Source organism: Camelus dromedarius, chromosome 27 (genome assembly GCF_036321535.1).
Source record: "Camelus dromedarius isolate mCamDro1 chromosome 27, mCamDro1.pat, whole genome shotgun sequence".
NCBI lineage: Eukaryota > Metazoa > Chordata > Mammalia > Artiodactyla > Camelidae > Camelus > Camelus dromedarius.
Genome location: NC_087462.1, coordinates 8,943,734 through 8,971,510, shown reverse-complemented (window position 1 = coordinate 8,971,510; position 27,777 = coordinate 8,943,734). Strand labels below are relative to the sequence as shown.

At 52.5% G+C, this 27,777-nt stretch overlaps 1 protein-coding gene across 2 annotated transcripts; it reads right to left on the bottom strand.

The window, feature by feature from the left end:
• Window positions 1–6: 6 nt before the first annotated feature.
• On the bottom strand, window positions 7–27,777 carry AP1M1 (adaptor related protein complex 1 subunit mu 1). Of its 2 annotated transcripts, none has more exons than XM_031437505.2 (12): window positions 27,615–27,777; window positions 21,960–22,116; window positions 19,437–19,504; window positions 17,677–17,807; window positions 16,619–16,766; window positions 9,059–9,185; window positions 7,878–8,020; window positions 7,420–7,491; window positions 6,808–6,966; window positions 1,629–1,754; window positions 1,007–1,082; window positions 7–847 (listed from the first exon to the last, which is right to left on the bottom strand). In XM_031437505.2, the coding sequence occupies exons 1-12, from the start codon at window positions 27,654–27,656 to the stop codon at window positions 825–827; spliced, it is 1,272 nt and encodes a 423-aa protein (XP_031293365.1). In that variant the 5' UTR covers window positions 27,657–27,777; the 3' UTR covers window positions 7–824. The 2 variants fall into 2 exon arrangements, with proteins under 2 accessions (XP_031293365.1, XP_064336021.1); XM_064479951.1 differs by lacking the exon at window positions 27,615–27,777 and adding an exon at window positions 27,536–27,555.

The following is a 27,777-nucleotide window of genomic DNA, read 5'->3' as shown; positions in this document are numbered from 1 at the left end:
CAGGCAGCAGGTTTAACTGATGGAATTTAATGTAGTTGTGACACAAACACAGACAGGGTTGAGAAGAGTGGCATCCAAGCATGGATGTGGGTGACCTTTGCTGGACCCCATCTCCCCTGATGGGACGAACACTGATGTGGCCAAGTGACAGCATCATGTGGCACGGGCTGGCCCTGGCGAGGTGCCGCTGTTGGAGCCTGTGGGTCCAGGCCAGGAGCTGCCAAGGAGCAGCCAGAAGCTGCAGCCTCCAATGAAAGTGCGGGGTTCCGGCCAGACGTGGAGGGCGACCCCGCATCAGGCTCGCCGGGGAGGAGGGCGAGGAAGGGGACGTCTGGTCCTCGCTAAGTGCTGCCTGTGCGCTTCAGGGTGAGGGGCGGGAGGCTTGGAAAGTGAGGGTCACGTAAACGGCGAGGGACCGAGACAAAGTCCAGAACACTCGGAAACCCACAACGTTCAACAGAACGGCGGCCCTGCTAGCCCGGCTGGAGGCCGAGCGTGTCCCAGTCTTTTTGTGACTGGGAGCGAAACAGCACAGAAGGCTGTATTTGACCTCTGGAGAGAAAGATGGCATTCCCTTCCCCCCAAACTGCGGGGGCAGAGAGACGAGGCTTCTCAAAGATGAGCCTCTTCTGGGAAAGGGGACGTGGAGATGAGAGTGGCGACGGCGGAGCAGGTGCACCTGGAGGAGGAGGAGGGGCCCCGGGCGGACCGGGAGCATGGCTGGTGTCCAGGGGAGCCCCTCCTTCCGGCAGGCTTGGCAGGCGCTTCCTCCTGGTGCTTCTGCCAGGAGCCCCAGGGCCAGGAGCGTCAGCCACTGCGGCCCCTCACTGGGTCCGGAGCTGGTAATCTAGGAGGAGAGAGGGAGGGAGGCGTCCAATGTCTGCTCTGCACCCCAGAGGGGTGCCGCACACCTGCCCCCACCCTGACCCTGGGGCAACAGCACCACCACCAGGGGCCTTTTCAGCTCCATCTGCCCCCCACCCGCCCCCAGGGGGGCCGCACACACCTCCGTTCTGAGTGATGTAGCGGACCCACGGCAGGGCCTGGTAGCCGCTCTTCTCAATGATCTTCAGGTAGCGCACCTGGGGCACAGGTTTCAGGGCCCTGAGCGCACACACGCCCCATTCCCCTCCCCACCTCCTGAACCCTTAGTCACTCCTCCCAGGACCAGGCTGTGACCAGGAGGGTGAGGGAGGGGACGAAAGGCCTTGATCTGTCTGCACCACACTGAGGCCGAAAGAGGGCAGAGGTGCTTCTAGAAGAGGGGGGAAGAGCCAGATGTGTGCTCGCAAGCACAGCCCTCCAGCAGGTTCCTGGAGAAGGCGCCAGTCTAGGGTTCTCTTCCCCACACAGGTTTTCCACTGAGGTGCCCAGGAGAATGGGCCCCGTGGTGGCAAGTGTGTGGACACTGGAGGCTCAGTGCATCTCTGGACTTGGAGCTGAAGCACAGGTGAGGTCTGAGGAGACGGCCGTGGGCCTGTCTCCATCAGGGCTGGGCGTCCACCGTGGCACCCTGGGACAAGCCAACAGCACCATTTTCTTAGCTGGGTGCACTGATGTCTGTCACCTGCAACCCTCTGGGCCTGTCACGTCTACCGTAGGACCCCAGCTGCCCTGGCCGCACGCACCTGGATGCCAGAGGTAGTGAAGTAGGGGATCTCGAACTTGACGCTGATGGGGGGCTTGCCCTCCTTGTCCTCCGCCTCCACGCTGGGCAGGCCGAAGTGGGCCCGCATCAGGTACTCTTTGCCGCCCTGCGGTGGGGCAGATGAGGGTGGAGACAGTCAGGCCGAGGCCCCGGCCCAGCTTGGCCCACAGCTACCCCTGGAGAAGGCCAGGCTGCTCGCTCGGCCGCCGAGCCCATTCCTGCGTGGCCTGCGGTCACCCAGCACCTCGGTTCCTCCAACACATTCACACTTGTCCTCCAGGCCTCACAGTCGGCCCCCAACAGCCCCGCCGGGCAGATCGCAGGCCGTGCCTGGGAAAATTGTTGAATTGGAAGGATGAAGAGAAAGTTTCATGAGTTCCCAGGGACAGAAGACTAGTTGCTTCAAGGAAAATAAGACCAATGGGCCTTGGGCAGGAGGAAGAGGGAGGGAGAGCGAGCATGGACAGAGCAGGTGCGGCCAACGGGGGACAGGGCCCCGCCTGCCCCAGCTGGAGTCCAAGTGAGCACCCCCACGCCCTGTGTCAGGAGCGCATGTGAAAGCAAAAGGGAAACGTCAAAATGAAGACGGCAACAGGGAGAGGTGACAAAGAGACCAACTGATGAGATGGCCCCGAGGTCTTGCTCCCAAAGAGGGTGGCCCTGGCCCTGGCCCTGGAAGCTGAGCAATGATTCCAGAGATGGGGCTCAGAGCAGGGCCAGGAACGCGCGGGCCCTCAACTTGGCCATGAGGAGTCAGGAGTCTGGGCCTGGTCGTCCAAGTGCCCGGTGAGCCTCGCCCAGAACTGCAGAAAGCAGTGGGGAGCAGGGCTCTCATCACATCTGGGACAACGAGGTTTTCTGATCCCCAGGCCTCTGCTTACAAGAGTGGCTGCCAACCAGGGCTGCTCCCGCCCCAGAGCAGGGGCCATCCCTGCATGCCTTGGCCCCTGGGCGGCTCCCTGGGGCAGCGCCTCGGCCCCCCCCACCATGGAGGCCTGGTCAGTCTCTGCTCATCAGTGCAGGAGTGTGGACTCTGCCGGACTCTGGACCCTGGCGCTCAGTGAAGGTTCTGGGACAGCGAAGGGGGAATACTGTGGTGTCAGCAACACACAAAGCAGGCAGCCAAAGAATAAAAGCAGCTCCATCAGCCTGTGTGGGAAAACAAACACCAGACCAGAAACCTCAGCTTTATAAAAACCAAGCGGAAAATAAGACCAAAAGAACACGCAGAGAGGCAGCCTCCCCAGGTGGGGGGAGCCTGCAAGCCCCCTTGCGTCAGTCATGTCCGAGTAAGGGGGTTTACTCCTCCTGTTAATGAAGAAGACTTACAGGTTGGCCCACAGACCAAAACCCAACTCGACGCTGTGAAAGCAGAGTGAGAAAGGTCAAACCAGCAGGAAGAATGGGCGAAGGCGTGCCGGGCGAAGTCAAACAAAACAGGGTAGGGCTGCTGCCACAGGAGAGAATTCAGGGCAAAGAATTATAGGCGCAAAGGATGACAGGCCACAGTCCTATGATCCCCAGTGAAGATACAATAGTTACGAGTATCTATACACCGAATAACACGGCAGCAACTTGTGTTAAGCAGATGCTACAAGAGATGCAACAGGAACCAGGGGAAGGCAGAGCTGCCCCAGCGCTCCGTCTGCCGGACGTCAAGTGCGCACGTGTCGAGGTCCCTACCCCGATAACAGAGGCCTTATTGTCTTCTCAAGTGCATACGGGACACTCGCAAACTTTGACCTTATGTTAGCACACAATGAACATGTCAATAGAGTCTAAAAGTAGAAACAGCATGAGTAACACTCTCCGGCCTCAATGCACCAAACCTATAGTGAAGAGAAAACGGAAAACAAAAGGCCCTTAGACCAGGAAATTCAAAACAAAACAAAACAAAACAAAAAAATACTCCCATTCGATTACAGAACTTCTAGATGGTATCAAATATTCCCTGCCAGATGCACGGGTTATTCAGCTTAGGCAGGGTTCAGAGGAACATTTGTGGCTTAAACATAGTGATGCGAATTTAAAATACACAATAAATTAAAAGAACTTGAAAATTAGAACAAAGAAAGGATCAAGAAATTAAAATTGAAAACTTACAAAACTGAAAACTATTGCAACAAATAAACTTGAAAGTGAATCTGGGGGAAAAAAAGACAAACCACTAGGTAAACTCATCAAGGAAAAAAAAAGGCACAAATACAAAAAATAAGGCATAGGGGTAGCAGGGTGGGTGTACCTCAAGTGGTGAAGTGCTTGCTTACCATCCACAGGGTTCTGGGTTCAATCCCCAGTGCCTCCTCTAAAAGTAAATAAGTAAACCTAATTACCTCTCCCTACAAGAAATTTTTAAAAATAAAATAAAAAAAAAACAAAACAAAACAAGGGAGAAGTAACTTTCATAAGAGAAGGGGTTTATAACTATGTGTAGATAAATTTGAAAACCTGGTTAGAATGGATAATTTGGAGGAAAATACAATTCACCCAAACTGACTTGAACTGAAGCAGATACTCTAAACAGCCTAATTTTCATAGAAGAGAGAGAGAAAGCACGGAGGTCCAGAGAGTCACACAGCCGAGTTCCATCAATCCTCTCAAGACTAGACCGTCTCAAGGCTATCTGAACGCTCTGCAGAATGGAAAAGGGAGACAAATTATGACATGGTACAACATTAAACAAATAAACCAGAAAAAACACATTTCTTCTGTGTAGCACAGGGAACTATATTCAGTATCTTGTAATAACCTTTAATGAAAAGGAGCATGAAAATGAATACATGTTTGTATATGCCTGAAGGGGACAGTATGCTGTGCACCAGAAACTAACACATTGTAACTGACTGTACTTCAATTAAAAAAAAAATCTAATTACCTCCCTCCCCCAAAATTAAAAAACACCACAAATTAAAAAAATAAATGTTAATAAAAAATAGTAAACCAAAAAAAAATAGGCGCAACACTGATACCCAGTAGAGGACACACCAAGAACCCGCACCGAACTCAGTCATGACTGTCAGTATAAAACTCCTACGTGCAGCGTTAACCAGCAGGATCAGCGGCACGTTAAAAACAAACTACCACGGTCATGTGGCGCGTACCGGAATGCATGGGTGGTTCAGGATCCATCCTGTTAATATATACGAACGGACAAAGACACTGAAAAGGTGCTTGGCTAAACTCGCTGCCCATCTGTGCTAAAAGCAAAGTTAAGCAGCCCTGGGTCGAGTCGCAGCCTGAAGCAGCAACACTCAGAGGGGAAACATTGGCAGCTCCAGTAGGAGGCAAAGCCAGGAGGCTGCGCCCTCCACCGCCACTGACAGCCCTGGAGGCGGCACGCGGCGCAGTGGGATGCCAGAAGCCACCAGATGCCCAAGAGCAGGAGAGGGAATGGGGAAACTGCACCTGACTGCAAATGATACGAAACAATATCTAAAGCCCGTAAGATTCAAAAGAAAAACTACCTCGAACAAAAAAATACAGTAAGGGACCAGGATGTAAACTTACCACGTGAATGTTAGGAACTTGCTGGAAGATACAGAAGACCCCATTTACCAAAACATCGACTTAAAAATCACCTAAATGAGAAATGCACAAAACCAGCAGAGATCCCCGGGGTGTCCTGGGGACAAGGAGTGTTCTGTGGCTTTTATCTGGCTCCACACACACAGATGTGGCCCCTGAGGAAACTCATAGAGTTGTTGCCATATCATTTGTGTATTTTTCTGCAGGTTACACTTCAATAAAAGCCCTTCTTAAAACTATGGGAAAGCCCAGTGAGGTGTATCAGGTAAACATCACAACATTTCCAAAAGGCACAAAGGTGGGAGTGGGACAAGGCTACTGGATGGGACAACTCGGCCGCATAAAGGTGTTTTTTCTTCCCAATTAACTTACAAATTTAGTACAAACAAACTGATTCTAAAATTCATAAGGAAAAGGTAACAAGCTAGAGTTACCATGAAACAGACAAGCAAGGGGGGTGTGGAGAGTTAGGGTGGGGTAGGGTCGGCCCCACCAGATGTTAAAACATAGAATAAAGCCCCGCGTTAAGAGATGGCCTTGCTGTATGGAGAGGCGGCCAAGAGGACTTTTAAAAAGAGACCTAATGACTCACGAAAATGTGATCTCTGAAAAACATGGCATTTCAAACCACTGGGGAAAAGGTACGACTTTTTAGTAAATGGTGTTAGGAAAATGGATACCCATTTGGAAAAAGATAAAATTGGATCTGTACATCACCCGTTTACCAGACCGTGCTCCAAAAGGACCTAAGATCTAAGGTGAAAAGCACCACATACGTGTTCTAGAAGCAAACTCGGGTGAATTGCTTTATAACCGGAATGGGGAAGCCTTCCAAAGCATGACTTAAAATCTGGACATAATAAAAGGAAAAGTTTGAGAAGTGTGACCACGTTGAACAACGATAACATGAAGAAACAATCAGAAATGGGTGCACAGCAAAAAACATCAGAAGCAAAGTCAAAAGATAAACACCAAACTGAGGAAAACTATTTGCTATGGTATCAAAGAAAACACATTAATCTTTAGTCTTGCCCGCGCATAAAGAGCACTTGGAAACTAAGAAGAAAACTAAACCTGATGGAAAAGTGAGCAAGAGACTGACTCCAGTTTCCCGAAAAAGAAATGCAAACAGCCCTCTCAGACATAAAAAAGCGCTCCATCTCGTTTATGATGAGAACACGGCGATGCTCACACCTGCCTCCCAGGCTCCGGGCGCCCCTCCCACAAACCCACACTCCAGCTCAAAATCCAGGGGCCCTGCCAGCCTGTGGAGCTGGCTCGGGGCAGGAAGTGTTCTGGGTTCCTGGGGCAGGTGCTGGATTCCCGAAACCCGGGCTGCTCTGGCCCCACGACAGTCAGTTCCCTCGCGGGATGTGGAGTTCTGAACAAGAGGAAGGAGCAGCGGGTCCCTGAGCCAACCTCTGCCTAACTCCCCCAGGCCTGGGCAGCCCCTCAGCCCTCCCTTCTGAACCTCCCCAAGCCCCAGGCGGGGGGATCCCGGCCCTGTGCCCTGTTCAGAGCTTGGTGAGGGGGTCCTGCTGCAGTCAGGCTGCCCCACGGTGACAGGCACAGGGAGCAGGTGAGTGTGGGTGGAAGTCCAGAAGGGGTGCCCCACCCCCCAGAAGCGTGCTCACCGGGAAGGACTTGATGGACCACACGATCTCACTGTTCTCAGGGACCCACTTGACGCTCCCCACTGTCGTCTTGAACTTGGGCGAGTCGGCATCGTTGGGCACGGGGATGTGGATCTCCACATTGTTGGCCGTCGACCGCCGTTTGAACTGACTCTTGGCCTGGAGACGAGGCCAACGTGGCCAAGGTTGTGGAGGGCGAAGGTGAGACAGCCCAACTCCCACTAGCCTGCTCCCACAAGGGCTGCACGCTGCTTGCCAAGCCTGTGGGACCCCCTCGATCCTCACTGAGGTGTCCCCCACGTCCTCTCCCACCTCTTGAGACTTTCCTGATGCCCAACTGGAAGTTCAGTCTCCACTCTCCTGACTCCTCAGCCTTTGGGACTCCCCATCCCTGCCTCTAGCCCGGCCCTGACCTCCTGGGACTATGTCGGTGTTACCAAGACTGGCCCGCTGCTCATCGTGAGGCAGCACAGATGACAGCCACAGGCTTCACCCCCAGGTTAGGACCCTGGACAGGCCAGGGGCCCCGGAGGGCCCTCACAAGGCAGGGCCACCCACATGCCCCTCTTACTGCCCCGCGGCGGCCATGCTGCCGGCAGGACGCACACACACCTTGATCATGTACTCGATGCGGCTGTGGGAATGCTTTTCAATCACGGACTCGATCCAGATCAAGGGCTTGACCTGCCAGGGAGAGTGAAGAAGGCGCTCACACACAGTCGCTTTGCAAAGCCCCACTTCACAGAGGGGAACCAGAGGCCTAGGGCAAGGGGCCACTTGGCCAGGCGTGAGCCCAGCCCAGTACGGCCCGGTGCTCTTGGAGGAGCCCGCAGCCAGTGCAGCCAGTGCAGGGATGGGTCAGAGCACAGAGAAAAGGCAGCAACCATCACCGAGGTCGTTCTGGGGTCACTGCCTGGCAAGGGGGCAGTGGTGCCAAGGGGGTCTGCCCCTCAGCAAGTTCAGGGCCTGGCACTGTCTCCCTGGGGAGCTGCGCCCATCGCCCGGCAGACGTGAGACCCACCAGGGCAGGGGACGGCCGCCCCAGGGAGGAGCAGGGACGGCGCACTCACGTGGGTGTTGAGGCGGTAGGACATGAGCTCGAACTCGCCGTCGGGCGGGATGAAGGAGATGGTGCGGTCATTCTCAAAGCGCGAGAGCCGCACACACTGGTGGAACTTCACGTCCTCCAGCTCCACGGACTTGCTTTTGCCACCTGAGGGGAGATGGGGGTGAGGGCGGGACAGACCCTAGGCTCTCCAGGCCACTCTCAGCAATGCTCCCACTGCCTGGGGCCCGCCCCTGACAGAACAGAGCTGTTCCCCAAATCTGTGAGAGCATCTTGGGCCGTGAACACCAAGGGGGCCGGCTTCTGAGACAACCCCCACCCCACCTCTCCTCAGCCCCCGGAGGCCCCACCATGTCCCAACACTGGGCTGAGGGCAGGGCTGGTAGAAATGATTCCTGCCAACTGCCGGGGTTGCTGCCTGGAACACGTTTGCCGAATGACTAACAGACCCTACTAGGGGTGCACAGTGATGACTCAGGGCTCCCCGAGGGCCCTGGCCTGTCACTCCTTGGGTCCTGGGGTCCTGTCTTGGTTTCCCAGCCCAGAGAGGCGGTGCGGAGCGGACCCAGCTAGGAGGGGAGCTGCCCTGTTGGGCTAACGTCTGAGAGGCCCTCATACTGCTGCTGCAGACCTAACCATGACAACGTGGCCGCCACTCCAGCTGCTGATGGGCCTGTGGTTGGCAGGGAGGCTGGTGGTCCAGTTTGCAAACACGAAGCCCCAGCAACCCTGGGCTCCTGAGGCCGCTCTGGCCCTGCCCCACCTGGGAAGGGCTACATCCAGGCCAGGCAGTGCGAGCTTGAACTACTATGTATGGCTTTCAAACAGCCCAGACCCAGTGCCAGAGGTGAGAGCAGAAACTGGGTCCTGGAGTCCCTTCCCGTAGGGCAGGGCTCAGGACCTGCTGCGTGACGCGCCTGGCACCTAAGGTGCTCACCCGGACCCTCTGGCCCGAGGGGTGGTGAGGGGACTTGACTAGAGGGTTTCCACTCTCCTGTGTCTTCTAGATCCCAGGTGTTAATTTATTAGTTTTCACAGCTGTCTTGTAAACAACGGGAAAATGGTTCTAAACCCGGCGCTTGAGATGGGCTTGTCCACTGTGCAGGTGGACACTTCCTCCACTGCCCCAGGGGCCACTCTGTCCTTGGGTGCCCTCTGCCTGGGGTGAGGATGGGGGGTACTCACGGCCTGTGTTGTCGAAGAGGACCTTGTCGTTGAGGCCCAGGCGCAGCTCGGGCATGCCCGACAGGAAGACCCGCATCTTGATGGAGCCCACGATCTCGCTGCGCAGGACGTTCCCGTTGGCACTGACCTAGGCGTGGCGGGACAGGAGTGAGGGGAAGCCCCACACATGGCTGCTGTCCCCTACCATGCTGCATGGCCTTCATGCCGCCTCTATTCTTGAAGCCCTTCTCAGTGTTCCCTGAGCTGGGGGTGCTGTGCCAGGCCCCACCCTCTAGGCCTCAGGCCATACTGGGCTCCTCCCCCGTGGATGGGCCTGGGATGTGGTACCTGGAAACCTGTCTGAAGGCTCTTTCATACACTTACTCCCTCTTAGGAGTTCCCAGAATGCCCAGGCAGACCTGACGGCTCCAGGCGGTGTGCTAATGGCCTGGGTGACTCCACCAGTGTCTGCCCATCCGCGGGGCCCCCTGGGGCTCTCTGGGAACAGGCCAGACTCACTTTCCTGGAAATCTGTTTCTTCCTGTGGGGTCACTGGGCCCTCGTTTCCCTAGGGCTTGTTGCAGATGGAGCTTCCTGGGCGCTGCTCCCTCCCTGCTCCCAGGACTGCCCTGAAGTCTGACAACCATGGATCCAAAGTAACAGTACACTTGAGCAAACAGTCACAGCTCCCACAGGCACTGAGCAGCTCCTCTGTGCCAGGGGCTGCCTTCCACGCTCCTCAGTGGGGCGGGGCTGCCATTTGGGCGACCTTGTAACTCGTGTGCAACTCACGGGTCCTCTGTGCTCCCCCTAACTGCTCTTAGATCCTCTTCTCTGGGGGGCTGTCTCCCCTTGGGGCCTTGGGACTGCACAGCCCTCTCTAGCTGAATGATGGGAAAGATGGCTCAGGAAGTGGACACAAAAGTCACGCAGCCCAGAGGCTACTCTTGGCCCTGTGGGCAGCAACCAGGATGGGGCTGGCCCTAGCTGAGGCATGACTGGTGGCCCAGAGCTGTTGCCCTCCCCAGGGCGGGTGTGGAAGAGATGTTTGCCGGGGGACTGGCTGCCTAAGTACACCACTCCAGCCAGATTTCCGGAATCTGGAGGCCAATGTTGACTCTGGAGATCACCAGCTCTGCAATCAGACTGAGGAAGGTGGTGTTCTAACACGCCTGGGACGGCCACACCTGCCTCGTGGTGCCCTCTGTATGGAAGACCAAGGCTCCTTGGGCAGAGCCACGTCCAGGGACACAGTGTGGCTGCGATGCCCCTGAACTCCACTGCTTTCCTGTGCAGCTGTTTGTTTATTTATTTATTTATAGTCTTCTTTTGGGGGGCGGAGTTAATTAGTTTTATTTATTTTATTATTACTATTATTTATTTAATGGAGGCACTGGGGATTGCACCCAGGACCTCACGCGTGCTAGGTGTGCACCTACCACTGAGCTACACCTGCCCTGCTCCGTGCAGCTGTTTACAAGCTGCACCACGGGATTTGCTTCTCCACCCCGGACACCCTATATGGTCCAAGTTCTGGGCTCAGTAAACAGAAGAAAGTCTTTAGGCAGGAGGGGAGCAGTGAGTGAGGCCATGGTCTTGCCTCATGGCTTAGAAAGTAAAACACCAAATACATTTACATTCAGTCCACGGGGAGACTTTTGGGAAAGCGCTGTCATCCAGCAACTGCCTGTCTGGGAACCCAGCCCTTCAGAAATCCCACCCAGGCAAGGCAGACGCCCAAACACACGTCTGAGGAGGAGCCGTCACGCCCATTTCTGCGCTGGCTAGAACAGTCAGAAACGGGCATGCCCGAGGGGCCCACATGACAGGACTGGCCCAGGCACCCCGGTCTGCCCGAGCAATGGAGGTGAGGCACTCTCCCAGGCAGAGACAGGCGGGCTGCAGGGGAGATGGAACCGGCGCCCACCACCCTTTCCCTGCCACCGACTACAGCTGTACCTGGGCAGGATGTGTGGGCAGCCACTGGAAAACTGAAAAGGAGGATCCTGGAAGAGCCGGCGGGACTGAGGCATCCCCCACCGCCCCCGCCTGCCACCCCACGTGAAAGTGCAGCAGAAGAACCTGGAAGTGCAAGTGAGCAGTGGGGTGTAGACAGGGTTTGCAGAAGCCTCGAGCCCCGGCTCCAGGGCCAGAAGGGGAACTCCTGCCGCTCAGAGGAGTCTGGAAATCCCCCATTTCCCCTCTTTTCTCACGTCCAGGGCCCCTGGCAATTCAGCTGCTACTCCTGGCAGGTGGGGCAGATCGAGGATTCAGCCCAAGTGCAGACAAGCACGAGCGGGGATCTAGACCCAGGCAGCCTGAAAGCCCCAAAGGGAACAGAGTGAGGAGTTCAGGAAAGCAACCCTGTGAAGCTGTTTACGTCTCCAGATCTCTCTAGAACCAGGCATGCAAGGACATGAGCCTAACTAGCATGCCCAAGACTCTGAGAACCAAAGCATCCAGTCCCAGCCAGATTTCTGGGCACTGCATATTTGGGGAAGACTCAAATAGCAAAAGGCACCAAAGGCTCCGAAAACTGAACTGATACTCATGGCCCACGGACTTGGGGTTGGAACTTGTGGCCTGAACCTCACCAGGTCAACTGTCAGCTAAAACAAAACAAAACAAAACAAAACAAAACAAAACAAAACAAAACAAATCAGCATTTTCTATATAGTAATTTAAATAAGACCTAGAATCTTATAATATTCAAAACCCCCAGGATATAATCTACAATTGCTCAGCATACAAAGAGCCATGAAAGTTTCAGCTCACGTGGAAGATACAATCAACAGACACCGACGCTGACATGGATGTTGGGATTATCTGGCAAAGACTTCACACAGCTATGGTAAGACCTGCAAACACTCTTGCAACAAATGTTAAACTAGAAAGTCCCCATAAAGATACAGACTACAGAGAGACGCAGCAAATGGAAATTTTAGACCTAAAAAAAAAGAAGTAACAAAAACCTCGCTGGATGGGCTCAATAGCAGAATGGAGATAATACAGAAAAGGGTCTGTGAACTTGAAAGCAGATCAATAGGAATTATCTAATCTAAACAACGGAGATAAAAAAAAGACGGAATAGAGTGAAGAGAGCCTCAGGGACCCTTGGGACAATAACAAAAGGTCTAACATTCATGCCACTGGAGTCCAGAAAGAAGAGAGAAAAAGTGAGATGGTGAAAACATATTTGAAGAAATCATGGAATGAAAACAACCCAAGTTTGGTAAAATACTTAAGCCTACAGATCCAAGAAGTGAACAAACCCCATACAGTAGTAACCCAACACATCCATGCCTAGGCACATCATAGCTATCTGCTGAGGACTGAAAACAAGGGTGAAATCTGGGAAGTAGCCAGAGAAAAACACCACGTTACCCACAAGGAAATACGGATTCGAGTGACCTTGGATTTCTCATCAGAAACCATAGCGCCCGGAAGGAAGCAGCACAGCATTTGTAAGGTGCCAACAGAGAACTGTCAACGCATAACTTGACATCCAGTGACAATATCATGTAGGAATGAAGGTGAAAAAGAGACATTCTCAGATGAAGGAAAACCAAGCAAATTTGTAGCCAGTAAGCCTGTTCTGAAAGAATTGCTAAAAGAAGTTTTTCAGATGGAAGCAAAATAGCACCAGAAGGAAACCTGGAAAACTGGGAATGAAGGGAGAGCAACAGAGGTGGTAAATATCTGGGTAAATGTGGTGGAGAGGCTTCTTCTTCTCCTTTCGAGTTCTTTAAAGTATGTTTGACAATTGAAAGCAAAAATTTTAACACTGATAGGGTTTTCAATTTATGTAGATGAATATATAGGACAACTCTATAAAGCAGTAATAAAGTTTCTAAATTCCAATTAAAGTTGTAAAATATTGACTCTAAGTAATAATGAAAAGGTAAGTATGTATTTTATAGCAATCACTAGAAAAACTATACAAAGGAAAAAAACTATACCATGAAGAAACAAAATGGGACACTGAAAATGTTCAACTAGATCACAGAAACATAGGAAAAGGAAAGGAATGAAAAACAGAGGGAACAAACAGGAAACAAATAATAAAATGGTAAACTTTAATCCAAGCAACTTAACTACAATATAAATGCTCTAAACATCAATTAAAAGACAGTGACAATCAGAATGGATTTTAAAAATGACCCAATTATATGTTTTCTACTATATGACATGGGAAAGTTAAAAGTAAAAGGATTTTTTTAAAAAAGAAGAATATAATGAGAAAAGGGTCAGTTCACCAACAAAACAGAAGAATCCTAAATCCACTTGCACATAACAGCAGAACTTTAAAGTGCATGAAGCCAAGACGTAGACAAATTCAGTTACAGCTGGAGATTTTAATGCTCCTTTGTCAGTAACAGGTAGAACCAGTAGACAGAAAATTAGCAAGAATTGTTAGAAGAACTGAACAATGCCATTAACCAACTGAATTTAATTGGTATTTATAGAACACTGTCCAACAAGAGCAGAATATACACTTTTTGCAAGTGCACATGGAACATTCACCATGATACATCATATTCTGGATCATTAAAACAAACCTTAATAAACCTTAAAGAACTGACTATACAACCTGTATTCTCACACAGTAGTAGAATTAAGCTAAAAATCAATGACAATAAAATAACAGAAAAATCTGCAAACATTTAGAAATTAAACAACACACTTTTATTAAATAATCCATGGGTCAAAAAGGAAGACTCAAGGGAAATTTGAAGATATTTTGGAAAAAAAAAAGAAAATCCAACAAGTCAGTGTAGGATACAGCTAAAGCAGTGCATAGAGAGAAATTCATAGCATTAAATGTTTATATTAGAAGACAAGAAAGGTTTCAAATTAGTATCTGCAGTTTCCACTTTAAGAAATTAGAAAAAGAAGAGCCACATAAACTGAAACCACAAGGAAGAAAATACTCGAGATGAGAGCAGGAATCAGTGAAACTGAAGAAAGAGAAACGACAGAGAAAAAAAAATCAATGAAGTCAAAAGCTGATTCTTTGTGAAGATCGATAAAACAGATCAACCTCTCACAAGACTAACAGAGACAAGAAAGACAACGTCAATTACCAAAATCAGAAATGAAAGAGGGGTTATCAGTGCGGACCTTGCGCATATTAAAAAGATAGCAAGGGAATACTATAAACAGTACTATGCACATAAACTCAGTGACTCGAACGAAATAGACCAATTTCTTAAAAACAGTAAACGACCAAAACTCACTCGAGATGAAACAGAAAACCCAAATAACCCTATAACCATTAAAGGATTGAAATCTGTAGTGAAAAATGTTCTGAAAAAGAAATCTCTAGGCTCAAACGTGAATTCTACCAAATAAAATACAAACTAAACAATTTACAATAGCTTAAAAAAATGAAATACTGAGGTACAAATCTAACAAAAATGTACAAGGTAAAAACTATAAAATGCTGATGAAAGAATCAAAGGTGACCTAAATATACAGCGAGACATACGGCACTCACGGATTGTGAGACTTAACAGACCAAAGACACAGAATCCCCTAAACTGATTAACAGAGTGATTTAACACAAAATCAATCAAAATCCCACACAGCTGATTCTAAAATTCTGTATAAAGGAACTAAATAGCCAAAACAATTTTGAAAACAAAGAATGTTGGGGGAATCACACTGTCTGATTTTCAGACTTAACTGTAAAGTTACAGTTATCAAGACACTGTGATATTGGTGAAGGAACAGATATACAGATCAATGGAAAAGAAGAGAGTCCAGAAATAGATTTGCACAATATGGCCAATTGACTTTTGACAAAAATGCAAAAGCAATTCAATGGAGAAAGGATAATCTTCTCAAAAATGATGTTAGAACAAATGAAAAAAATTGTTTGATGTGCAAAAATCTGATATAAGCCTCATAGCTTACATAAAATTTAAACTCGGGGGGTGAGGTACAGCTCAGTGGTAGAGTGCATGCTTAACTTGCACAAGGTCCTGGGTTCAATCCCCGGTACTTCCATTAAAATAAAAGAAAATTTAAACTCAAAATTAATCATAGATCTAAATGTAAAACCACAAAACTGTCAGAAGAAAATTTAGGAGAAAATCTATGTGATCTTAGGTTTGGCAGGGAGTTCTCAGACATGGCACCAAAAGCATAATCAACTTTAAAAATTGCTATTTGGACCTTCTGAAAATTAAAAACTTTTGCTCTGTGAAAGACAATGTAAAGAGACTGAAAAGACAAGTGACAAACTAGGAAAAAATATTTGCCAATCACATATCTGACAAAAGCCTTTATCCAGAATATATAAAGAACTTCCAAAACTCAACAATCAGAAAACAAACTCAACTTAAAAATGATCAAAAGACGTGAAAAGACACTTCTCCAAAGAGGGTATGTGGATAACAAAGAAGCACATAAAAAGATGCTCAACATCATTAATCATTAGGGAAGTGCAAATTAAAGCCATAATAAGATACCTATTAGGATGGCAAAAATACAAATGTTGATCAATGATGTGGAGCAACCAGAACTCTCACCCACTGCTGGAGAAAATGCAAAAATGTTACAGCCACCCTAGAGAAGAGTTTGGCAGTTTCTTGTAAAGTGAAACATACACTTACCTGACCAGCAACCCCACTGGGTATCTGCCCTAGAGAAATGAAAACTTCTGTCCACACACAAACCTACACACAAAATGTTTACAGTAGCTCTGTTCACAACAGCCAGACACTGGAAACAACCCAAATGTCCTCTGATGGGTGAATGGATAAACAAACTGTGGTTTGGAAAATAAAATAAACAAATATAGGAAGAAATAAACTTTTGATAAACAGAGCAACTTAGATGAATCCCAAAGGCACTATTACACTGAATGAAAGAAGCCAGACTCACACCATCACACACTGTATGATTCCATTCATACGACAGTCTCAGAAAGACAAGACCATAGTGATGGAGACCAGATCAGCAGTGGCCAGCGGCTGGGAACAGGCAGCAGGGTGTGACTACAAAGGGGCAGCTGGTGGGAGGTTTTTGAGGTAATGGAGATGTTGTGTGTCCTGGTTATGATAACGGCTACACAAATCTGTGCATATGCTAAATAAAACTCATGGAAAATATGGTCAATTTTCCCTCATAGTAACAACAACAACAACAACAAAAAAACCCCACAAACATACAAAAACAGTAAATATCAAAACCCTCAAGCCCAAAAAAACAAGTTGCAGGAGAACATCTTATGCTCTCAGTTTTACAGAAAAACAACGTATGTTTGTGTATTTAGCATGAGGTCCAAGGATGACAAGGTTTCTGATTACAGAGCCCTTCACTTTCTAACTTTACACACTGTTTTTTTTTTAAACAATATGCATGTATTAATTCTAAATAAGAACAAAAACTAATGAAGATAAAACAAGCTCGAGTTGCAGGGAGCGACCCTGACTAAACCCCGCTGATCTGCCTGCGATCACACAGAAAGTGACTTTCTCAGGGATTTGCTAGTTGTAAAGTCAAGCTGCTTTTATTTCCAATCATGGGAAAGACAACATTTTTCAAAAAAAGGGAAAGTAAGAAAAGGAAGCCTACCAGGAGGTTGACGGACTCGATGACGTCCAAGAACACCTCGTTCTTCCGGTACTTGATGCCCTCGGAGCGCCAGGACACTGCGTTGGTGACGGTGGCTGGGGGCCGGGGGGCCCCTGTCTCCAGCTTGTGGCCTTCCTGAGTGATGTACCTGTGGGCACAGGCTCAGAGTTAAGAAGCTCAGAGGGTTTTGGGTGGGTATAGCTCAGTGGCAGAGTGCATGCTTAGTGTGCATGAAGTCCTGGGTTCAATCCCCAGGACCTGTGTTTAAAAAAAAAAAAAAAAAAGTTCAGGCACTGACATTGTTGAAAACAGCCCCTCCCTGTAAGCAGGGTCCAGAAAGAGGGTCTGGTTTCAGCTGGGGCTGTAAATTTAACATGAGAATATCTTAAGATTTCCAAAAACCCCAATAAACTCTTCAGTTACGATGAGTGCAGGGTTCACTTTTAGGGGGCCAAGGAGACAGGTGTGAACAAGAAGTGGGAACAAACCACTCCCCTGCCGGGTGTGCAGAGGGCACGGACCGCCTGCGAGAGCAACCTAGTGACCCGGTCCCACTTGGGGAACAAGTGTGAGATGTGGGCAAGTCACGTGGCTTCTCTGAGTGTCCCTTTGCTTCCCTGTCAAATGGGGAAACAGCACCTCTGATGGTGAATGGAGTGAAAAAAAGGGTGCTCGCCCAGGGCCTGGCTCACAGGAAACGCTTAATCCACAGTGGCCGTGATTTTAAGGACAGGACCCCACTGAAGGGAGATTGTCCACCACAGCCTCATTTGTGGTGGTAAAAACAAAGGCAGGTGACTCCCTAACAACAAGGCACCTGGTGCACCTCTGTGGATGGAGAATGACTTTGCAACAGGAAAAACACTCCTGCTATGCAAGGATGCTGAGTGGAAAAAGAACCTGCAAGTGCCCGAATGACTTAGTAAACTCCTGGTGCGGCTGCAGAGAGGGCGGGAGGGGGTGGCCAACAACGTGAATATACATTTGCTTCCTCCGCCTCCAAGGCCACCGACATCACGCTGTGACGTCACCCAGGCCTGGCCCCGCGCCCCACTCACTCCTGCAGGATCTTGCTGTCGGTGGTCTGGGGGTAGCCGAAGTCCATGAGCTCATCCAGCAGCTCGTAGATGATGACGAAGTTGTCTCGGATGCTCTCCTCCTCCAGCTCCTTGAAGTACTCTGAAAACACCTGCAGCGTTGGCGTGGGAGGCAGGTGGTTGAGAGGAGGATGAGGGAGGGAGGACCGCTCGCCCCAGTGCATTTGCCCTTCATGACCCGAGGCCTTTGCCAACAGCCCCTTTGTCCACAAGCTGCATCTGTCCGTTTTCCAGAAGTGCTAAGGGAACGAGGGCAGGAGGACAGCAGTGGCTGCCTGTGAGGTGGGAACCCGGCCGGGGTGGCGCAGGCCTCCTCTGAGGCCTGGTCAGAAGCCCCGAGTTCCCACTCTTGCGGGCCCACCCTCCTCCCCTCCCTGACACACACCCCCAGGCCTGGACCCCCTTCCGAGCTTCTCCTTAATCCTGTCACTATCACCCTTGGCCTCTGAGTTGGGAGTGACTCGGGTGAGGGACAAGAGCCACTGGGGACAGGACAAGTGGCTCTTACGGCCTCCCTGAACTCCAGTCTGTACAGTTGTGCTTGCAGACAAATCTTCCCCATTTCAACAGAAAATTAAGAGGACCAAAGCAGGGACACCCAAGGGGACAAGGAGAAGGGGGCTTGGGAAGAGCTCTCATTAGCCCAGACACCAAGGTGGAAAGCAAATGGCAAACTACCAGGGAGAACCTTCCTCCCTCCCACCTCCCGTCCCCACGCTCCAGGACTGCGAGCGCTGGGCTGCTCCCCTGAGATCCCAGGCAGCGCAGCCCTGCCTCCACCTCGGGAATGAAGGCTGCTCCCCAGCCTGCAGCTGGGCCTCCCAAGGGGATGTGCTGCTCCCCCGCCCCCTGGTCCTCACAGCTCACACCAGCCAGTTCCCCAGCGTTTGGCATAGGTGGCTCCTAAGCTAGCTGCACAGGGCACTGTCTGAAGGATGAAAGCTTTCCTGGGCCCACCCCAGGCCTCCTGGGTCTGACCATCTGCTTTCTTTGACTCTGGCCCCTACTTCCGCCAAGCCCCTCCGTGTCTCTCCCAGAAGCCCGCAGCAACCTCCTCACTGCCTCTCAGCTGCTTTCAAGTTCTTTCTCTCCTCAGCAGCTGGAGATGATCTTAACTCAAATCAGGTCTTGTCAGTCTCCTGCTTCTCCACCATCTCACATCAGACTTGTAACGACATCAACTCCTCACTAGGCCCTGTGCACTCCCCATGCCGCGGTCCAGCCCTGCCACTTTGGTGACCTCAGCCCCACACTCTGTCCTGGGAACACTGGGCACCACATGCCCTCCCACCCCAGGGCCTTTGCATGTGCCACTCTCTGCCTCCCCATCTCACTGTCAGCCTGGGCCTGTGCCATTAGGGCTCCAGGGGAGATCCTAAGCAGAACTTGGCTCCGCCCTCCTCCTGGTTATCCCACCTCCCTAATCCCTGACTCAGCAGGTCACCCTCCACCCTTCCACAGCCAGCTGGGGGGGCATACCTGTCCCTCCTGGAATCGGGAACACCCCTGGCCTGAGCCCCACCTCCTGTTCACCTTCCTCACCAGGCAGAGGGGCAACTAAGGGCACCTCATGGAGCAGGTGGAGCTCCCCTGCCCCACATCCTGCAGTTCTAGGTCCAGAGCTCCCAAAGGATGCTGCAGCCCTTAGGTGGCCAGTACAGGGAGGCACGTGGCAGAGCCAGGGTGACTGATACCCATGTGACCCCTGTGGCTCAACTCACCTGCACCACCTTGTAGAGGAAGGAGAAGACCAGCGACACGCACGCGTTCTTCTTGGAGGTGGCGACCACTGCACGGTGGCCACGGTTAAGGAGGATTCAGAGGCTTGTCGACCACATGTTTTAGAGAGACCCCTGCCCCCGCCCTGGGCTCGGAGCCACCCCTAGTCATTGACTTGGCCCTCAGTGGGGTCTGAGCTCTTGGTCTGAGCCTGCCTGGGAAACAGCAGTTACAGCCAGATGAGGTCTGGGCCCCCAGGGTGGCTCAGCTGACAGAGGGGCAGCAGGGGGCACAGGGAGCCCACCCTGGCTGCTGGGAAGGGGGGCTGCCCTGAGGAGGCAATGGCTGAGCTGAGGGCTGAAGCCCGGGGTGTGGTGGAGGGCACTGCAGGTGGGGTGAACGGCCCGAGGCGGGAGGCGGTAGCGGGGCTTATCCCGGGAATGGAAAACAGGAGCTCAGTCGGCCCCTCTCCAGAGCCCGCTGCTTCCATGACCCTCCTGAGGTCCAGGGCGCTCCAGCCGGGCTCCAAGGGAAGCAGTTAGGGCCAGTTCTGGCTCTAGCCTTCACCTCTGAGGCAGCCCTTTTTAACAAAGACTCTATTTTCTCATCTGTTTGACGGGGCCTGAGAGTGGATTCACCGAGGTGATACACGTAAAGCACCGGCACAAATTCTTCTTCTGATGGGGGCGTGCCCCTACCTCCCAGGGTCACTGTGTACCGGGCACCTCCTGTTCCTCCTCCCCTAAGGGGCCTCAGGCCCCCTGGGGATGCCAGCTCCTCCACCGCAGGCCCGTGCACCGCGCCCTGGACGGCCCTGTTCACAGCAAGCCTGCGCCACCGCAGGGCCAGATGAGGAGCTCCAGGAGGGAGAAGGGGGCCGCCTCTACCTCACTTCCTGCCTCATCCCGGTCCCGTGCAGGACCCGGGAAAAGGAGTGCTGGCTTCTCACTTGCAGTCTGGGTAACGTGCCCTTCAGCTGCTTTCTAAAGAGGGGGAGCAGGCACCTCTGACCCTCATGGCTAGGTCTTGCTGGAAACTGCTACCCAACGATGAACTAAGGCCGGAGGTGAGAGGATGTCCACCCAGGCAGGGTGTGCTGGGCAGTGGCACCCAGAGGGGCGAGCCCTCGCTGTCTCCTCCCTGGCTGCCCCAGAGAGAAACACTGGGGCCCAACTGGAAACTGGTCTGACGGCTCCTGCTGATCTCACTCAGCCGCCCCTCCCTCCTTTCCACTCCTGGACAACCACTGCCCAGACCCAGGGCAGCTTCCAAGACACTCAACTCCTGGGAGACAGGCCGCCCGAGATCCTCTGCGGGTGCCCCTGAGGTATTCCAGACAGAGGTGAATAAATAGAGGCGTGCTGCAGGGAGCCAGGCCTCAAGGCGCTGGATGGGGGTCCCAGGCCAACACCTCCCTGGCTGTAACACACACACAAATCACTAGAGAAGGCCTCGCTGAAACGTAGATTCTGACCTGGTAGGGCTGTGTGGAGCCTGGGGTTCTGCATTTCCAAAAGGCTATCTGGGATGCTCTGGCCTGTGGACCATACCTGCCCTAGCAAAGTCTTGTGTGTCTCCACAAACATGGGAAAGGGGACAGAACCCATGTCTACTGGGTGCAGTGCAGTTCAACTGACCCCAACAGTCCTGCAGGGAGGGGTCACTGCTCTCATGGACCCCGGGAAGGTGAGGACCTGCCTCCAGTCACACAGTAGTGGGAGCTTGAGTCTGAACAGGGCTGTGTGCTGCAAAGCCGGGCCCTTCCTGCAGCAGTGCAGATGCCAGAATGTGCCTAGAGGGCTGACCAAAGGCAGAGGGTGGCCTGTCAGACCTCACCAATGGAAACTGGCCCAGCCAGATCTCCACATGGGCCTGAGTGGAGGGGGCCCTGTGATCTGGATAGGGTTCTCTCTATCCCACCACCCATCATGGTCCAGGCCACCCCCCCACCCCCGCAACCTGGATGCTGACCCCAGCCTCCTCGCCCCTCCGCAGGTCCACTCCTGTTCCCTGAAGTCTGGCCTCCACTCAGCTGGTGACCTTTAGAGAATGCAAATCTGAATGTGTCATTCCTCTCCCTGAAACCCTCCAAAGGCTTCCTGTCCCATTTAAGGTGATGTCCTATGAGGCCCCACAGTATACACCCTGCTGGCCATCTGGGCCTTGCTCCCACCAGGCGCCCCTCTCCAGGGCTCCAGCCACCCCTGCCGCAGCTTCAGGATGAGACTTTGCCTGGGCCTAGCCTTCCTCATGCCAGTCCACTCTTGTGCCTAGTGGACACCTGGCCTTCCTGCAGGTCTCCTCCAGATGTCACCTCCTCAAGGAAGCCTCCCTGGCTTGCTGGACCAGATAAAGACCCCTGTCACACTTGTCATCCTCAGGCAGCAGGGCCAGGAAAACAGGACTGTGCCTGATGGCCCCTGCTGGGCCAGGCCAGGGCAGGGGCTAGCAGCTCAGTTGCACGTGTGTGTGTGCACGCACGCACACATACATGGCTCCCCAGGAGTGCCCCCACAAAGGGATACGATACAGGTTGTTGTGCTTGATCCACATGAAGCGGACGCCCCCGTGGGCCAGGATGGGCGACAGCATCCCCTCCTCCTCCTTCTCCATCAGAATGGGCATGAAGTGCTCCACCTCCGACATGTCCACATCGCCGCGGTAATTCCGGCAGATGAGCACCTGGGTGGATGCGGAAGAGAGGGAAGACCCTTTGATCTTGAGTTCCACAAGCTGGGTGCCTGGGGGTGGGGGTGAGACGCACCAGCCTCCTTTCCTCTGGGGACCCCAATCACACTTGTCCATCAAAGGACCATCTGATGTCTACCCTCAGGGAATCCCTCCAGGAAAGCATTTCCCAAAGCGAACTTCCACAGGGGCCAGCAGGACTCTCTGAAGGGGGAGTGGGGGGGGCGGGACTATGAAGCAAGAGTCTAGGACTGAATCACTCAGGAGATGACAGATTAAACAGCATCCCACAGGCTCTCACTGCAGACCTTCTCGGAGCCTTTCCTGTGCTAAGGCCCCCTGTTCTGTCTGGGTCAAGAGAGGGACACTGCTGAGTGTTCACATCTACGAGAATCCGCCTGTGGCCTGGAGAGAAACCGTCCTCCTCCTCTCTCTCATGGCCTGTGGCGCTGGAGGAGCGGCACCACTGCCAATGGAAACGTCAAAAGGGACAACCACTTTGGTAAAGTCTGGCAAGGCCTCAGACAGTGACACCCAGATTATGACCCAGCCAGTCCTCTCTCAGGTATTATTTACCCGAGAGAAGGAAAACCGTATACCCACATGAAGACTTGTACCCAGATGTTCACAGCAGCTTTATTTTAAATAGACTCGGGCTGGTGAGAATGCCAGTGTCCTTCAACAGGTAGATGGAGATGTCTCCATCCACACTGTGGAACACACCTCGGCTATGAGAAGGAACAACCCCTGACACTGGCGACAGCACGTGGAATCTTGGGATTACTGAGCCGAGTGAAAGAAACCAGACACAATCTGCATGATTCCACTTAAATAACATCCTGGGAAATGGTAACGGAAAACACACCAGTGCCTGCCTGGGGATGGGCTGGACACAGATGGGTGTGAGGAAGCTACAGGGGGTGACAGAATGTGTGCTTCCCCTTTCCTGGGGATCCACAATGACTGAACTCATCAAACTAAATGCTTTAAATGAGCACAAGTCTGTTACACGTAAGTTATGCCTTCCGGAAGGAATACAAAGGGAGGTGTGAAGCTTGGCTGTTCTGAGTCAGGCTCAGTTTAGAGATGCTGCCTACAGCTGCTGCTGCTCTTCTGTGTCCGTGAGGCTGCAGGACTCAGTGACGTGCTAAGAATGACACCACTGAGCTGAACAGCCTGGGAACCGCCTGCCTCAGAACCTGTAGGATCATAAAGTACACTATCTTATTGTTTCAAGCCAGAGAGAGAAAGCGATCGAACAAGCAAGAGAGAGCCCTCCTTTCCTAGTTTCTTGTTTGTGGCCTACAAGCAAGGAACCCTGCACCCTTGTTGCTGTTCAGAAGGCCTCTTAGAGACCCAGCACCCAATGGGTGAGCTTGTGGGTAACTGGACCAGGCCCTGGCCCAGGGACTCCCACATACACTCTCATATATTCTTTGCCAGGAGTATATACTGCCTCATACACTGCCCTCACCATGGGCTGATATTTTTAAAGAGGTGGACAGTAATGTCCAGAGAGGTGGTGCCACCTGCCTGAGGTCACACAGCGAACAAAGGGGAGCCAGGATTCTAACCCTACTTGTCACTCCCTGGAGGGCCACTTCTGCTCGATAAACATTGCTTTGCTTTCCTGGGCTTCCCAAGCCCACCTTCTACCTCAGGTATCCAATTTGGGGGGCTGCTGCTGGCATGGAGCCCCCAATCCCCCAGCGTGTTCAGAAAGAGCAGGGAGCAATTTGTTTCACTCACCTTCATCACCAGGGCTGCACAGAAGCCCGCCCGCTCATTCAACAAGCACACACTGTGTGCCCCTCTACCGTACACCATGCTGGGCCTGGGGATATAGCAGTGTCCAAGACAGGGTCCCTGTACTGAGATGCTTGCTTGGGGGGAAATGAGAGACCCTGCAAGGGTGTAAATTTCAAACTGAGGCCTGAGGGGACAGGTGGGACAGAGACAAAGGGACTAGTGTGGCTGAAGCCATGGGGTAGGGGGTGCAGGCCATAGGGAGACCTGGGAGAATTGGTTAGGTAGACCGAGGGCAGCCTCAGAGCTGGGGCTGCAGGCTGGACAGACTGGAGAGAGGCAGGCAACACTGATGTGACAATCCCCCACCCCTGCTGTTGATCTTAACCCCACAACTTCTTCCTCACCACAGGTGAGAGGGGCCTTCTTAACCAGAAGTCAGATCAGGTCTCTCCCCTGCTGAAGCCACTGTCTACTCCAGACTCCCCTTGCACAGAACAAACTGCACGTCTGTCCCCATGGCCGTCTGGCTCTTCAAAGTCCCCCCAGTGCCTCTCCAGCTCTGCTCTCTGGACTCACGCCATTCCAGGCATCCTGGCCAGCACCCTCGCTCTGAGAGATTAACATCTGCTCCTGCCTCAGGGTCTTGGCACCTGCAGTTCCCTCTGCCCAGAATGCCCTGGCCTAGATCTTCTCGGTTCTCAAGCCTCAGCTCAGACGGCACTTCCTCCAAGAAGTCTTCCCTGCTCGCCTTGGCTGAGAGATCACATCCTGTCCCTTTCTACTCCCAACCCCACCTCACCCTCACTGCCCACACCACTAGTGCATTCTACATTGGTAACCTCATTTACCATCTGCTGCTTCGACCAGTCTAATACTCCCTGAGAACAGTGACCTCTTCCATCTCTTTTATGGCTATGTCCCAGCACCCACAATGGAGCCTGGTCTGTAGGAACTGCTGGGTAAATGTCTGTGCAGTGAACATGCCGGTGAGAGAAAGGCGGCCAGAATAATGCCCAGGTCTCCAACACAGACAGCTGCATGCATGGTGGTGTCACTCACTGAGACGGAGAAAGAGAGCAGGGCTGAGGGGTGGCAGAAGCACATCTGTGGATATGCTGAGTCTGCAGTGGCTGTGAGACCTCCAGGGAGGCTAGCGGACATCTAGGTAAGTGCTCTGAACTACAGGACAAATTTGAAAGTCATTGGCACAGTAACCTACATCAAAGCCTGCCCTGAGGAGAGTGACGGTATGGAAGGTGGGCCAGGCCCGAGCACGAGGAGCCAACATCCAAGGGGAAGGCAGAAGAGGAGGTGTGGCAGTCAGTGAGTGAGAGAAACAGGGTGGGGGCAGAATCAAAAGGGCAGCAACCTTGAGGCCAAGGGAAGGCTGGCGAGGAGGAACGTGGTCATGGTGTCAGAAGCTGCAGAGAAGCAAGAGAGATAAGGGCAGAGAAACATCCATGGAGGGTTTTCTATCAGCTGAATGTGGCCAAGCTGGTTTCCTTGGTGATGGGAGGCTCTGGCTGGCAGACAGGCATGTGGTCATGAATTTCTTCAAGTGCCATTACCTTATTTTTGATTAAATGCAGTCTGCGCAGAAGGCATACTTTCAAAACATGACTTGCATGGGGAGTGGAATGATAAATGGCATGAGGGTTACTAAGGATGGGAGGCAACCCCCCGGCTGCCTCGGGAGCTTCCCAAAAGGCAGGTCTGATCATGCCCCTCCCAGGCTATCATCTCCTCGTGGTGGCTGTACCTTCTTGGGACCAAAGTTGCAAAGTTGTCCCCCTGGTTCTGCTCTCCTGTCCTCAACGCTCATGGCCTTCCTGAGGCCACCCTCCAGGCTCCAGCATTACCCAGGACTTCCGGCCTGCCAGCCTCAATGGGCTGCCTCTCACCCCTTGGGCCCACTGTGACACTTCCTTGTCCATCTGATTGCCACCTGGTCACCTTCCCAGCTCTGGCATCACCCTCCTCCAGGAAGCCTTTTGTAACCACTTCTCCTTCTGCCAGCCCAAACTCATGTTGAGCAACTGCACTACCTGGGGCCTTGTGGCGAACTACATGGGAGCATCTGCTTGGATCTGTCAGCTTCCATGCACCTCCCTTGCCAATGCTCCAGGACCTTGGGGACTAACATGGACTGTGGACCATGGGCGGCCTGTCTCATGCGTCTGCTCAGCGAGTTCACACATTTGCCTGAGGTCATGCAGGGGAGCAGCAGAGAGGTTCTGAACTCAGCCCTAACTCCTTAGTCACAGTGCAATGGTCAGCACTGGACTTGGTGCAAGCTAGCTGCTCCCAAAATGTTGCTGAAGAAATGAGTGATCTGAATAGGCAGCCTGTGGGATCACAGTGGCCGGGGTGGAAACAATGCACCCTCCCAGACCCTGGTGTACCCTGTGTCTTTCCTTGCCTCTAAGGAGGTTGGGGAAGGGAGCTCAGCACTGGGCCTCACTAGCTGTTGACTTTGGGTGGCATCCAAGGCAGGCAACCCACTCAAGGGACTCTAGCAAAGTGCTAGAGGTGGTGCAACAAGGGACAGTCACTTCACCTCTGCACTCCCTACTGCCTCTGAGCTAACTCCTGCCCACTCCACTTGGGCCTGACACCCATGTTTTTTTCTCACTGATCCATGTGGGGCTTATTTAACATTGTTGGTCCTGTCCTATTCTTGTTACTCCGCAATGCAAAATGTCAGATACTCACAAGCCTTTTACCCTAGACAAACTTGGGAGAAGGCAGCAGCCCACTTCTGAAAGGTTTTGAGATCCCTCCTTTGAGAAGCTTTCCCAGATACCTCTGGAAAAAGCACCTTGGTCCTAGTTATGTCCACACCTCCTTTATATGAGCCACATTTGTCACTCCCCTGGGAAGTCCTCCCTGACCCCCAGTAGAGGCTGACTCTCCCCATTATATCCTCATTGCTTCACTACTGCAATTTACATTTATTTGTGCTTTTTGAGATAAGTACTCCTCTAACCCACCAGACGACAGGGTCCAGAAAGACAGGTCTGATTCTGATTTTGTTCACCCAAGGCTTAGTACCCTGCCTGTCAGTAGGTGCTCCTCAAATATCAGCAGAATGAACAAAGGATTCTGGGTTCGACTTACACCTGCCACTTCTCTGTGACTGCTAAGACCTTGGGCAGGCTACATCACCTCCCTGTGCCTCAGTTCTCTCAGTAAAATGGCATTCCCACCACCCACCTCCCTTAACCCTTGTAACTCAATGTCACAGTGAACGTTAAGAAATTCCTACAGGAACTGGCACAGAATAATCGCTGAATAAACAAGCTGCTGCGCTCCCAGAGGGCGGGACTGGCCCGAGGGCACGCTGTCCTCGCCATGCCTCACCACATCCAGTCAAAGGTCGCGCAGCACCTTGGCGCCAGGCCTGGCTTCCAAGCCAGCTGTGGCCCGCGCTCCCCGCGGTCTCGCGTTCCCCGGGGTCCCGGCGGAAGTTTGAGCCTCGGGCCCAGACAGGTGAGGATGGGGGTCGTGCAGCCGGTTACCTGACAATAGCGGCAGCCCACCGCGTTACCTAGCAACAAGGCAGGGCTCGAGGACGGAAGACCCCTAGCAACAGGGTGGAGCCCTCAGGTGTGAGACCAAACGGCTTCCTTGCCTAAGACCAGGGTGGCTCCCCTTGGCAGGTTACCTAGCAACAGGGTGGGTCCCCACGGGGCGAGGCCCCCGCCGGTTGCCTAGCAACGCGGAAGGTGGAGAGCCCTTGGTACCTTGCCCTTCAGGTCCAGTACGTAGACGGCACTGGCGGACATGGCGGCTGCGGAAAGCCTCCGCAGTGGCCGAGAGCGGCGGCGACAGCGGGAACTGCCAGGCGTTGAGCGAGGCCGGGCGCGCCCCGCGACAGTTCGCCTCCACTTCCGGTCCGGGGAGCCG

What these genes read in the sequence shown, in the direction of transcription:
- AP1M1 (XM_031437505.2), bottom strand. Translation starts at nt 27,656, where the DNA reads ATGTCCGCCAGTGCCGTCTACGTACTGGACCTGAAGGGCAAG. An exon ending in CAAGCACAACAACCTGTATC is followed by an intron (nt 19,505 to 21,959) that starts GTATCCCTTTGT and finishes GCCACCGTGCAG; the next exon opens with TGGTCGCCACCTCCAAGAAG. An exon ending in GACAGCAAGATCCTGCAGGA is followed by an intron (nt 16,767 to 17,676) that starts GTGAGTGGGGCG and finishes CTGTGCCCACAG; the next exon opens with GTACATCACTCAGGAAGGCC.